Raw genomic sequence first — 13386 nt, 5'->3', positions numbered from 1 at the left:
GACAGGGAGGGAGGGCAGCTCCCCTGCTCTCAGCCCAGGCACTGCCCCTCAGTGTCCTCTCTTCCCACTTGCCGGCAGCTCTGGAATGCTCCTCCAGATCTCGCAGGAGCTCTGTGGATAGTGCAGGAGAAGTTCACCTTTATGCTGCCAGATGTGAGTTCTGGGTTAACAAGGTCACCTCCTCCTCAGGCTGTGGTTTAGGAGCTGTTCCAACAGGTTGGAGGAGGAAGTAGTGACTTTTAAGTACCCAGGACTCTTTGACATGTAAGTGACAGAATACATGCTCCAACTGCTGTATTTAAAAAAAAAAAAAAAAAAGGAATACAATACATTGGCTCATGTAACTGAAATTTGGTCCAGGGTCTGACTTCATGGATGGCTTGACATAGACGCTCGGTGGCTTCAGGACAAGGTTTTCCTCACTGCTCTGTTTCCTCAGTCTATTTCCTCTGTTCCTCAGCTTTATTTCCCTTCTTGTGAGGCAGACTCTCCCCTTGGCAGTAGCAAGACGAATGATGACAGCTTCAACCTGCATTGTCCTTCACTGCCTTGGTAATGAGAGGAAGGGAGAGAGGGTTTCCAAGGAAGGTGGCCCAGCCTGGCCCTGGAGAAAGTGTTCACTGGGTCATGTCTTCCTCCCACCGAGGAGCCACGGAGTGGTTTTGAGTGGAGGGAGGACAGGACTGGTCTGGTGTTTCCCTGGTCTATTTTTAGCCCTGACGCCACTCCTCAAATTTGGCTGTAAATCTGATTCCCTTCTACGCCTTCTGAGTGCCAGGGCGGATGGGCTCCCACCTCACAGCATCTGCAGCCCAGCGCTGGGGTGTGGGCCAGCTTTCCAATCAGAAAGAAGACCTGCTCCTCCTTCAGGCGTTCGTTCATGCAGGAAATAGCACACTGATTCCTGCGTGTCTGGCCCTGTGTAGTCAGTGAGGTTGATTTTCAAGCTAGAATTGCCAGAGCACATAGGCTCTGAGACCCTCGGTCTGCTGGGACCACCTCCACCCTGATTATATACCAGGGCCCCAGGTCCTCTAAGGTATCAGAAGTCTGGGGGATGAAGTGAGTGTTCCTCAGCCGCCTCATCTGTATAACGAAGCCTCCTTCATGGGCTGCCCAAGATAGAGAGAGTGAGCAAACAGGTCCTTATGAAGAAGCCAGAGGGAAGGACAGGAGGAGCAATCTGTGGGCCTCATCGGAAGAGGTGGGGTCACTGAGCAAGCCAGCTAGGGAGTGCCTGGAGCCTGGGTCTCAAACTTGTGTCCCCCACAATTTCAATCTGGCCCCCAGATGTTCTGGTCTGGTCCCCAAAGGGTTTTGTTAAAATCAGTTGTCAATATCAGTGATTCTGAAGATTTAACAGAAGATCCTGGATTTCTGGCTTTTCTGGGTGACCCCCTCCCACCTGCATTGTCAGAGGACAAGTCAACTGAGCTGAGCCACCACGCCTCCCAGGACAGGGTCAGCGCCTCTGACAGCCCCCACTACTCTGGGCCACCCACCTACATGCCTGCCTGGTTGGGACTGTGCTGGGGTTGCCTCAGCTGTTTCAGCCTGCAGGACTTAACAGGCAGGAGGTGAAGGATTGCTGGGCAGGTAACTGGCCACAGATGGGTCTGCTTCATAGAGAAAAAATGTCTTCTCCAGAGGTTTCCAATGCCAATTAAAGCAGGACGTTGCCCCCCACCCCAACACCAGACAAGTGACCGCAGCAGATACCCAGACAGAAGAGGCCTAGTGAGGGGAATCTGTGCCCTCCAGCCCCAATCAGAAGGGTTTTGAGACACCCAGGGAACATTGTGTGGACACCTCGTTCTGGTTGAGGGATATCTGAGGCTCAGAGAGATGAGATTTGGTCAAGTTCTCACAGATTAGTTTATCTTGTAGGGATGGTCTCAGCCAGCTCAAGCTGCCATAACAAAATACTACAGACTGGGTGGCTTAGCAGAAATTTATTCCTCACAGTTCTGGAGGCTGGAAGTCCAAGACCAAGGTGCCACCTACTTCAGTTCCTGGTGAGGGCTCACTTCCTGGCTTGCAGATGGCCATCTTCTCACTGTGTCCTCACATGGTGGAGAGACCTCTTCTGGTGTCTCTTCCTTTTTTCCTAAAAAGAGATGGGATCTTGCACTGTTGCTCAGGCTGGAGTGCAGTGGTGTGCTCATGGCTCACTACAGCCTCAAACTCCTAGACTCAAGTGATCCTCCCACCTCAGCCTCCCAAGTAGCTGGGACTACAGGTGTGCACCACCACACATGGCTTTTTTTTTTTTTAATTTTTGGTAGAGAATGTTATGTTGCCCAGGCTGGTCTTAAACTTCTGGGCTGAAGTGATCCTCCCACTTTGGCCTCCCAAAGTGCTGGGATTCCAGGTGTGAGCCATATCCCTAGCTCTCCTCTTCTTCTAAGGGCCCTGATCTCCTATCATGGTCCTGCCTTCATGACCTCGTTTAACCTTAGTTATCTCCTTACTCCAAATACAATCACATTGGGGGTTAGGGCTTTAACCTGTGGATTTGCAAGTGAGTGGGGAGCCACAATTCAGTCCATAGCAGGGACACGTCTCCCTTTCCAGTTTTCATTTCAAACCCGAAGCAGATGCTCTTGATGCCCCCACCCCATTTTCCCTGGGCCCACCTCGAAGTTCACCTGCTACCATGGTGGACGGTGCCCACTGTAAAAACTTTCTCAGGTACAGGGAGCTGGCTTGGCCCTTGCAGGAAAGCCCAAAAGCACAAGGGAGGGTGGGGCACAGTGGCTCATGGCTCATACCTGTAATCCCAGCACTTAGGGAGACTGAGGTCGGAGGATCGCTTGAGACTGGGAGTTCAAGGCTGCAGTGAGCCATGATCACACCCCTGCACTCCAGCCTAGGTGAGAGTGAGACCCCATCTCAAACAAACAAACAAAAATCCAAAGTACAGGGAATGTAGCATCCTTGGGGAGCTCTCAGGCAGTGAAGAATGACAGTCCATTTCTAAACTCTCCATCTATCTCGATGAGGCTGTTCCAAGGTGGGCTCCACACTCTCCCTCCAGGGCCCCAGTGTGACTGAGCCCCAGTTGCCCCTGGCTGTAACCTGTTCTTTTCCTTTTCTCTTATGGGATTTTCCTCTTCTCTCTCCCTGCTCCCTCACTTCTGCTTCCTAGGATCTCTTCCCAAATGAACCTCAGACATCCAGGTTTCTGCCTTAGGCTCTGCTTTGGGGAAGCCAGAGGGGTTCAGGCCTGCAGTATCCACCGGGCCCTCTGGTTTCTATTTTCAAGGCCCTGTGACTGAAACCCCACATGGGTCTCTGCTTCCCTCCCATTCAGGACATCACCAGCTTGCTACACACCATCTATGAGGTGGTGGACTCCTCTGTCAACCACTCCCCGACATCCAGCAAGATGCTGCGGGTAAAGCTCACTGTGGCTCCCGAGGGCAGCCAGAGCAAGAGGAGCATCCTTGTCAATCAGGCCGGTGAGGGCTGCAGGGCTGAGCCTGGGAAACAACGTCCTCCCATCTCTTAGGAAGGACCAGAGCCTTCCTGGGAGGGCTGGAAGGGAACCTGTGGGCTTTCTGGGGCAGCTGCTTTGTGGACAGGTGGGGTTCAAATGGGTCCTTGAAGGGGTAGGAGGAAGGGTGGGAAGGGGAGGGAAGGGATTCTGGGTGAGAGGCCTCACATAGGCAGAGCCATGCTGCTGGTATAAAGGCTGGTGTTGTGGGTCTGCAAGCCTTGAGGCCAGCTAGAAGGAGGTGAGGCTGGAGGGGGAGTCTGGGGGAGGAGGTGAGGCTAGATGGGGACACGTCCAGGGCAGGTAGCCTTGAGACCCCTTTATTTAGCCCCAGCTCGGGGAACCCCCTGCATAGTGCCCTTGCAAAGCAGCTGCATGCCAGGCAGCCCTGGGGAGGGTGGGAGCAGGTGGCTTACCTGGTGTCTCCTGTGCTTCTTGGGCCGGACTCAGACCTGCAGAGCACAAGGCCTCGAGCAGAGACCAAGCCCACTGAGGAGCTGCGGAGCTGGGAGAAGAAGCAGCGAGCCCCGCTCAGGTATGTGGGCATGGTGCACATGAGCATATGTTGAACACCAGCTGTGTACCTGCATCTGAAGGATTCAGAGCAGGAAGTTTTGCTCTGGTCTGTGTTCTCTTCAGGGAGCCAACGCTTCTGATGCACAGACTCATAAATCAAATGAAAATCTTAACAAATAACTACATGTAGTCCACATCCTTTTATGGAACACATCTTGGGCAGACAGGACTGGAGTCCAGCATTTTTGGGGCTTTGGAAAGGTGCTCTCAGCAGTGTATCAGGCTCTGACGCATTGCTGTTTCTGCTGGGAGATGATTGGATATTCACACTAAGTGAGATAGAGACTGTAAACACCTTCCCATCCCTTTAGGGTGGGCCTAGCTGCTATGTGGGTTATGAAAAATCTTAGTTTTCAGGCTTTTTGGATTTCAGAATGGTGGATAAGGAATTATGAGGCTGTAGTTAATTTTCACCTGTTATTTCTTCAGCTGCAAGGGAGGAAGGGAGGAAAGGAAAGAGAGATTGTTTAAAGAAAGGGATTGAGTAAACAACAGTAACACGGCAGGCATGAGGCTGTGTTAACCTCTAGTGTGCAAATGGTAAGGGAATGACCAGAGCTGGATTAGTACTTGCTTAGGGGAAAGAAAAAACAGTTCAAGCAGGGTCACAGCCAGGTGTGGGGACAGGGCTGAGAATCAGAGGGACCCAGGCTGGCTAGAGATCCTGGGGGAAGGTGGTACTGTGTTGTGTGGGAAGGAAGCCAGGATGGGAGCAGATCAAAGAGGTCTTTGGAGGAGAGGACCAGGGAGCCCCGAGCCCTGCAGGGGAAAAAGAAAGCCTCTGGCAGCATTTCTCCCCACCCCTCCATACACACTGTGTTAGTCACACGTGTGTGTGCACACACACACTCATACACTGGTGAGGCCCATCCTGGGCTGTAGGGCAGGTCCTGGGGTCTGCCAGGCCCAACTCCAACAGTTTAAGGGGCTTCTGCTGCCCGTACCCCCTGGGGAATGGGGGGTTAGGCTACCTACCTGCAGTGGGCACATAGAGCTTGAAGCCTGGCACTGGGGCATTCTTAGAAGTTGGCCAATAATCTCTCACATTTGCTTTGAACCTGTTCAGAGCAAACTCCCGTCCACTCCTCCCAGAAGCTGCGGGGAGGTCCGGCTGTGGGCTGTGGTCTGTGGTCTGTCTCTCCATTGGCAGGGAAGCAAATGGAGGCACAGCTTGTAGAGAGGGCTGTTCCTCCCCACCCTCTCCAAAGGCCAAGAAGAAAATGAATGAACAGTCCAGAGTTCGTTCTGGGGGCTTCCCAGTAGCCTATGCACTTGCCCCCACCTGGTGGTCAGTGTCACCCCACTCACTTTCCTCCCCTGCCGTAGGTTCCAGGGTGACAGCCGCCTGGAGCAGTCTGGCTGCTACCACCATTGCGTGGATGAGAACATCGAGAGGAGAAACCACTACTTAGATCTCGCCGGGATAGAAAACTACACGTCCCAGTTTGGGCCTGGTAAGGGACTCAAGCACCCTGCGATGGGTGATGAGGACAGGGCGTGGCTGGACGGGCCATGTGGGCGGTGTTCACTGCTACCCCAGGCTTCAGGAAGACAGCTATTATGGGACAGGTCAAAGACTCTTGGAGAAAGTGACATTAAAAACGGTTTCAAAATTAAAGTAATACATGCATGAAATTGAACAAAATCAAATAGTATCTAAGGACTTAGCACCCAATGACAAACAACAGTTCCGTGCCCCAACCCAGCCCATTCAAGCCCTGTTCCCTGGGCAACCACTTTGACCCCTTCTGGCTGTTTCTTCCAGCGAGAACCTCGGTTTCCCTAGGTACAGTGTTGCTGTGTCTTTATCAGCCTTGACATATGTTGACCTCTTGCTCAATTTCACTCCCACAACTCCCTTCTCCCCTTTCTCTTCATATGTTTAATTCCTCTAGGAGTTACTTCTGTATGTTTTTAGCAATATACTTAGAGTTCTTTCTTGCCCCAGTAACCTTGGACAGTTTTTGGGGTCTCTGCTGCCATCTCTCTTTCTCGGCTCCCTCTCGGAGAGTATTTTTTAAGACCTACCAAAGAACCAGTTCTTCCCACTTATTAGCAGATGGGAAAGTTCCATTTCAGATAGTTTTCCTGCAAGGCAGTGGGGGGCAGTCGGGCGTTGGGGGGTAGCTCTAGTCTTGGAGAACTGGGGGTGGGGGTGATGTCTGGGGTATAGCACAAGCCCCAGCACACAGTAGGTGCTCATTAAATGTCTGTTGAATTGGTTCCTAGGCTCCCCTTCCGTGGCCCAGAAGTCAGAACTGCCCCCCCGCACCTCCAACCCCACTCGGTCTCGCTCCCATGAGCCGGAAGCCATCCACGTCCCACACCGAAAGCCCCAAGGCGTGGACCCGGGCTCCTTCCACTTCCTTGACACCCCAATCGCCAAGGTCTCGGAGCTCCAGCAACGGCTCCGGGGCACCCAGGACGGGAGCAAGCACTTTGTGAGGTCCCCCAAGGCCCAGGGCAAGAGCGTGGGTGTGGGCCACGCGGCCAGAGGGGCAAGAAACAAGCCCCCTCTGGGACCCGCCTTCCCTGCAGTGTCCCCCTCCGCCCACCTGGCTGCCAGCCCGGCCCTCCTCCCCTCCCTAGCCCCCCTCGGGCACAAGAAGCACAAGCACCGAGCCAAGGAGAGCCAGCAGGGCTGCCGGGGCCTACAGGCACCGCTGGCCTCGGGCGGCCCCATCCTGGGGCGGGAGCACCTGCGGGAGCTGCCCGCCCTGGTGGTGTATGAGAGCCAGGCTGGGCAGCCGGTCCAGAGACATGAGCACCACCACCACCACGAACATCACCACCATTACCACCACTTCTACCAGACATAGAGCCCCTCCCCAGGGCCCCACCCTGCCGTATGAAGGACCCCACCCCCGACACCCCAAGGCATTATTATTCTATTAATTATTGTTATTATGACGATTATTGTTATTAATAATTATTGTTACTCCACTAATATTTAGCTAGCCTTCATGTAGAAGATCTATGGAAACACAGAACTAAACCTTTATTTATATGTTGTGGGGACTGCATAACTAGCCCAGGAAATGACTCTGGTTTGGAGTGGCCTGTAATGGGCAGAGGCTCCCTGGAGGCTCAGGAGCTGCAGCATCTGTGTGGATCAGCCCACACCCTTCCCAGAGCCGGGGAGCCCTCAGCCCCAACTCCACCCCACCCCAGCCTCTTCCAGGAGAGCACCCTTACCTGGCCCAGCTTCCAGAGACCCTCGAAATCTCCGAGAAGATAAACAGCTGCTACCTCTTAGTATTATTCTGATTTTATTTTGCCCTTAACTGATTGTAATGTGCTACAAGGGATTTCAGTGGACTGCAGAGTGCGAACGTCTTGCTGTTGTGTTTTTATGTCCCAACCTAGAAACCTTAGCTGTCTTTTCTGGAGTTGTCTTTCATGCTTTTCCAGTGGGATCAAGCCCTTTTCCCCAAAGCAGTCCCATCTCTTCTGCCATGCACAACATGAAAATCCACTTCTCTTCCTTCTCCTCCTTCTCTCTCCTTTACAGCGATACATACACATATTTAAGGACTATCCCTGAGACCATCCTTCTCATTTTGGAAACTGCTAGGAAGGGAACCAACCACTTAAACAAGCGTCGTTTTCCAAGATCCGGGCAATTGTGTGCTGTTGGTTGTGGGGGAGGATGTGGCAGATATATACGTACCTACACGATTCTCTAACAGCGCTTTCTGTATCTATAGATAGACGCCATCTGTCCATTTCTATGTATCTTTCTATAAATATACACTCTCAGGTATCTTTTCTGGTGTGTAGAAATCAGTGGTTTGCTTCTCTGGACGCTTCTGGAACCCAGATGTGACCCTGCTTGTCTCCTTTTGGGGCTGGATGGCTCAGATGCTTTCATCAGAGGTCCCTTCTCGGGTTTGGGGGTCTGATGGATTTTGGAGAAAACTGCTGGGGTACAGAAGCTTGGAGGGAAAAGGGGACCATGACCAGTGTTGGGACCCGGGGGCAGCATCCTCTACAGAGAAGGATTTTGTCTGGCCAGAGCCTGGAGAAACCTGAGGAAGAACCAGTCAGCTAGCCAGGGTCTCAGAGAAAAGCAGATTACACACTCAAATGGGGTAATTTGAGCAGAGTTTAATAAAGGTAATATTTACGAAGTGTGGGCTGAGCCTCCCATGAGAATGCAGAACCCTGGGGCTAGCAGTGTGGAGCGCTACTCCCACCCCTGGGCCTGAGTGGGGAAGGAGTTATCTTTAGCAGACAGAGGATTGCTGGAGGAGTGAGAGGGGCACCTGAAGGAGCTGTGACCTTTGCTCAAAGGATGCAGCCAGTCATGGGGACCCTCCAGGGCAATTAATATCCCGACCCTGCTTTCCTGACCCCGCCTCAATCCATTGACTGAGGCTGCTGGAAGCCACCGGGCGGAGGGAGCTTGTTGATGTGGGTCACATGGGCATATTCCCAGGTCAGAGAGGAGAGCATACAGTGAATCTACAGGGACACAAGAGGGAGAAGCAACTCCAGCTACCTTCCTTTCTGCCGTTTTGGCTCCCAGCTGGCACCCTCTTTTCCAGAGCCTCGAGTTTGGGTTTAATGTAGTTAGTAAGGAGTTACTTCCAAAGATAGTGGGCTTAGTTGTTACCATATTATTAATTTTATTAATGACTGATGTGCCTGGGATTGGATTAATACATTAATCCTTAGGACAGCCCCATGAGGCAGCTTGGTGGCAGCACAGGGAGCACGTCTAAGACTCAGAAGTTCGTAACTCCCTTGAGGCCGCGCAGAGGGCAGAGCTGGGATTCTGGTCTCCCACTTGATCCCTTTGCCACTGGTGCAGGGCTTAATCATGGCCATGGGCTGCCCTTGTTTTGGGTTGTGGGTTGTGGGTTTCTGTCAGTGAGAACTCAACTCAATCCAAAGTGAATGAAACCAAGTTGGAAGGCAGGGAGGGAACTGGCTTTGAGATGACAGGGTCCAGGATGTGAACTCAGCTGAGACTGGTTCTTGTCCCTCCCTTTTGTCCCTCGGATTGATACTGGTACTCAACTACATGCTTTGTCAGGGAGCCCTGGCTGTTGGCCTTCTGGGTCCCCTAACCAAAAGGAAAAGGACCTTCCATTAGTGTAAAGCCCAAGGCAGGATTCTGATTGGCTGGGCTTAGATCTGGTGCCCATAGCCGGACCAATCATGACATCCCAGCTGGGGTCACATGGCCAACCTGCCGGCAAGGGGGTGGGGGTCTATATCGGAAGACAGGAGGGGAGGGGTGCAGACTGGACAGGAAGTAATGGCGCCCCAGATTCCGAATTGCTGCAACCCTGCAGGCCAGCCGGGAGTTGAAACTACTGGTTTTAGAGCAGTTCCTCTGCCTCCCCAAGCTCCACACCTATCAGGATTCTGTTACTTCTTGGTAACTGGGACTTTCCCAGCTTTAAAAACATTATTTAAAAAAATAGTAACGTGCACATGTAAAAGATTCAAATAGTACATACACAAAGTACACAGTAAAAAGTGAACTTCCCTCCATCCCAGGCCCGCCAGCATCCCAGATGCCAACTTTCTGGATGTGGCCTAGGGCCCCTCAGTGTAGTGTAGGGGTTGTGAGCACAGACTTTGGTGCCAGCTTGCTGGGTTCGAATCCTGACTCCCTCTTTGTAGCCCTGTGCTTCAACTGAAATACTGTGCCTCAGTTTTTCCTTTATAAAGGCGGGGATCATGAGAGTGCCTGGCCCATGTGAGCACTATGAAAGTGTTAGCTGTTCTTTACCAGAATAAATGCATTTCTATATCTCCCCATATGCATTTTGTTAATTTTTAAAGTATTTCAAACACAAAGTTTGAAACAGAAAATTGTGAAACAGTAACTGTGAACTCACCACCCAGAATTTACAAATGCTGACATTTTGCAATATTTATTTCAGATCTATTTTTAAGGGGGGGGCGGGGAATCCTGCAGTTACTGCTTAATCCTCTTCCCACCCCACCCTTTTATTTTTACACAAGGAGCATAGTGTTCATACTTATGCTATTTTTTTCAGTAACTGAATATATTTGGAGATCTCCCTCCCTAGGTCATAGAGCTCTGCCCCCTTCTCTCTAACAGCTGCTCAGCCTTCTGTGCTAGAGGTGCTGTCATCAGCTTGCCCCATCCCCTCCTGGTGGTCATAAGGGTCATCTCTCATCCCAGGCTCTGGTGAACACTGTGCTGAGAGTCCTTGCACACAGCTCTCCCAGTGCCCACGGGCAGCAGCACAGGCAACAGAAAGTGTCCACATGGAACTGCAGAGTTCAAGAGCAAGTGTGATTTCAATTTTGATGTGATTGTACATGACCTCTAAAAGAGGTGATACTGGCCAGGCGCAGTGACTCACGCCTGTAATCCCAACACTTTGGGAGGCTGAACTGGGTGGATCACCTGAGGTCAGAAGTTCAAGGCCAGCCTGGGTAACATGGTAAAACCCCATCTCTACTAAAAATACAAAAAATGAGCTGGGCTTGGTGGTGCATGCCTGTAATCTCAGCTACTCGGGAGGCCGAGGCACGAGAATTGCTTGAACCTGGGAGGCGGAGATTGCAGTGAGCTAAAATTGTACCACTGCACTCCAGCCTAGGTGACAGAGTGAGACTCCGTCTCAAATAAATAAATAAAGAGGTTATACTGAATAATGAGGAATCAGAGGAAGAAGAAAGAGAGAGGGAGGAAGGTTGGAAGGAAGGAAGGAGGGAAAACTAGAAGGGGAAACCATGGTTGCTAGTGAGGTTTTAAGCACATTTTCCTGCAGGCTGGTATGGGTGAGAGGTTTGGTATTGTTTGCAAATCTTCTGAAGGCCATTCCAGAGGAGCAGTTGCCACTACCCCATCCCCTGAGTTCTGAGCATGGGGGTGCTCCTGGGGAGACTCCTGTCGAGGGGATGCCAATTTCTGCTGATCTGTCACTGGGTACCGAGGACTGGATGTGTTTAAGGCAGACAGCCAGGTGAGGATCCCAGCCACTGGGGCCTGCTGTCATCTCCTGGGAGTGCCCGGGGGTCAGGAGCCTAGGGGACTCTTGCACTTCACATCCAGCCGTGCTAATTACACTTTTTGGCAAAGGAAACAGCGAGGAGCAATTTCTTTCACTCCTCCAGCCCTGTTTTCTGTGTTTAGACATCAGATCATTACTGGGCTAGAGGGAAGGCAGCCTCCAAAGTGTGGCAGGAGGAAGGGAAGGCTGCCTGCACCTTGGTGTGTCTGTCAGATGCCAGCACTAATAACCTGGCTTCTTTGAGGCCTGTCAGTGTTCTCAGGAATGAAAGGGGACCCCTGAGAGGTGCCCGGTGCCAGCAGACTGTGAATGCCCTCCACCCACCACCCTCCCCTCCTCCTTAAAGATGATGCTACCTACCACACAGCAGACACCTGGTCACTGCACACCTGAAAGACTCCAAGGCAGCCTTGCCCCTCGTCCAGCCACGCCCCAGCACCCACCCTCCTGGCCCCTGCCTCGGCCTCCCCAGACCAGCTGCACCCAGCCCCCAACACACACCCCTTCTCCAGATGTGTGCAGGGCCTCGTTTTGCAGAGCGAAGACAGATGTTTCAGCCACACGCTTTATTAATTTCTAAAACCTGTGCTCGGGACACCCTTCTGCAGTCATGAAAAGTTTGATCACTTGCCACAGTCAGGACCTTTGTGTGGGGCTCTGATCTGGTGTTCGGTCTCATCATCTCCCAAACCAGCAGTCCTTGGGCTCACACCCCAGATGATTTTCCTAATTTATGTATTTCCCTACAAAGGGCTTTCTATACCTAGCATCTGCCTCCAGCATGAGAAGGGGGAATAGGTGAGACCCATTTGCCAGTAGCAGACGACGACTCTCGGGAGGAAATGGCAGAGCCTGGCGGAGACTCCCTGTCTCCGGCTGACCAGCCACTGGGATTCCTCTTCCCTCCACTGTCTCCCACAAAGTAGAAGAATCCTGGTACATTTAGCCCATGAGCCTGGCACAGATCCCTATCTAGACATGAGGCCCTTTAGACATGACTTTGGCATTGACCAGCCTGTTGGTGGTGGCTCAGGGAGGCAGAGGGGATGCTCACACCAGCAATTCTCATCCCCTGAATGCTTCGGATCACCTGGGGAGATTTCTACAGAATACTGGTGCAGGGGTCCCACCTCTGATGATGCTGAGTGGTGGGTCTGGGATGTGGCCCAGGCATCAAGATGTTTGCTTTTTCCCCGAAATGACCTCAGAGGGCCCGATTTGAGGGAAATAACTTCAGGGGTCGTAAGAATCCCCCAGGGAGCATGTGAAGTGCAGATACCAGGCCCACCCACAGAGATGAGCTGAGGTGGGTCAGAGGTGAGGCTCAGGGATCAGTTTTTTTCACAAGCTCCGCACCTCCAGGAAATGGTGGTGTGGTTGGACCCACAGACCACAGTCTGAGAGTCCCGTTGCCTGTGCCTTGGCGCATGCGGGGTGGAATCCCAGTGGCCCTGCCTTGAGGACGATGTGCATTAACGTGGTAGGGGAGGCAGAGACAGCTCCACCTGCCCCCTGCCCCACCAGGGACCTCCAAAAACTTCCTGGATGTTAGAGCAAGCAGCCATGCTGCAGCAGAGGATGAGGCTGGCGGATTTAGTAAGAGCCCTCTGTGTTTGGGCTGAGTTCTTTCTCTAGTTGCCCTGCCATCTGGCCTCTGGAAAACCCAGCTCTCCTCCCTTATCATAAGATTACAGGTTGCGAAAGACAGCCACATTTAGTGAGACCCCTAAGGTCCTCCAACTAAGGTGGGTCCACAGTGGCCCCTGGTGCATGGACCACACACTCTCTTCCCTCCCCTGGCTCAGGACTAAGGTCTGAAATTAGGGAGATAAGAGTGGCTTTCATGAAAACTTCTCTTCCCAATCTTCCCACTTTGCTTGGGGGCCCTTGGTCAAGGCCAGCTTTGGGGACTAGAGCTTGTTGCGACTACCAGCTGTCTCATTTTGCTGTACTACAAACTCAGGCTTGGTTCCAAGCTTATGGGGGCCCTGCCCTGCCCCAGTAGGGTTTGTTTTGGGGTCACATCTGGTCAGATCCTTCAGAGAGCCTTTCCCCAGCCTCCACATCAGGGAGAGAGGTAGGTAGTGAGGAGCATTCGAGGCTTAGAAGAAGGACTAAAGTACAACAGCCTTGGAGGAACTGCCAGGGACCGAGGGCGATCTCTGGAGGAGGCAACCCAAGACCTCCTGGGCTTCTGAGCAGGAGGACCAAGACCTTCAGGGACCCTAAGCACCGAAAACATCACTCCTCATCCCCAAGCCCTGGCATCCCCCTGCTCTTCTAGAATAACTCTTTTCCAGATATTTCTGATTG

At 52.4% G+C, this 13386-nt stretch overlaps 1 protein-coding gene across 2 annotated transcripts in view; it reads left to right on the top strand.

Moving 5' to 3' along the window:
• NKD1 (NKD inhibitor of Wnt signaling pathway 1) overlaps window positions 1–9846 on the top strand; it is an 85894-nt gene extending 76048 nt beyond the window's left edge. For both annotated transcript variants that reach the window (XM_017882969.1, XM_017882970.1), the window contains 4 exons: window positions 3314–3461; window positions 3947–4031; window positions 5399–5526; window positions 6302–9846. In XM_017882969.1, the coding sequence (XP_017738458.1) occupies window positions 3314–3461; window positions 3947–4031; window positions 5399–5526; window positions 6302–6891 (951 nt within the window). In that variant the 3' untranslated portion in view covers window positions 6892–9846. The remainder of the gene's footprint in view (window positions 1–3313; window positions 3462–3946; window positions 4032–5398; window positions 5527–6301) is intronic.
• The last annotated feature ends 3540 nt before the right edge of the window (window positions 9847–13386 follow it).

The sequence above is a fragment of the Rhinopithecus bieti genome, unplaced genomic scaffold (genome assembly GCF_001698545.2).
Source record: "Rhinopithecus bieti isolate Rb0 unplaced genomic scaffold, ASM169854v2 scaffold_13375, whole genome shotgun sequence".
Lineage (NCBI taxonomy): Eukaryota > Metazoa > Chordata > Mammalia > Primates > Cercopithecidae > Rhinopithecus > Rhinopithecus bieti.
Note: the sequence above shows the minus strand (reverse complement) of the source record. Positions and strands in the feature narration are given on the sequence as shown.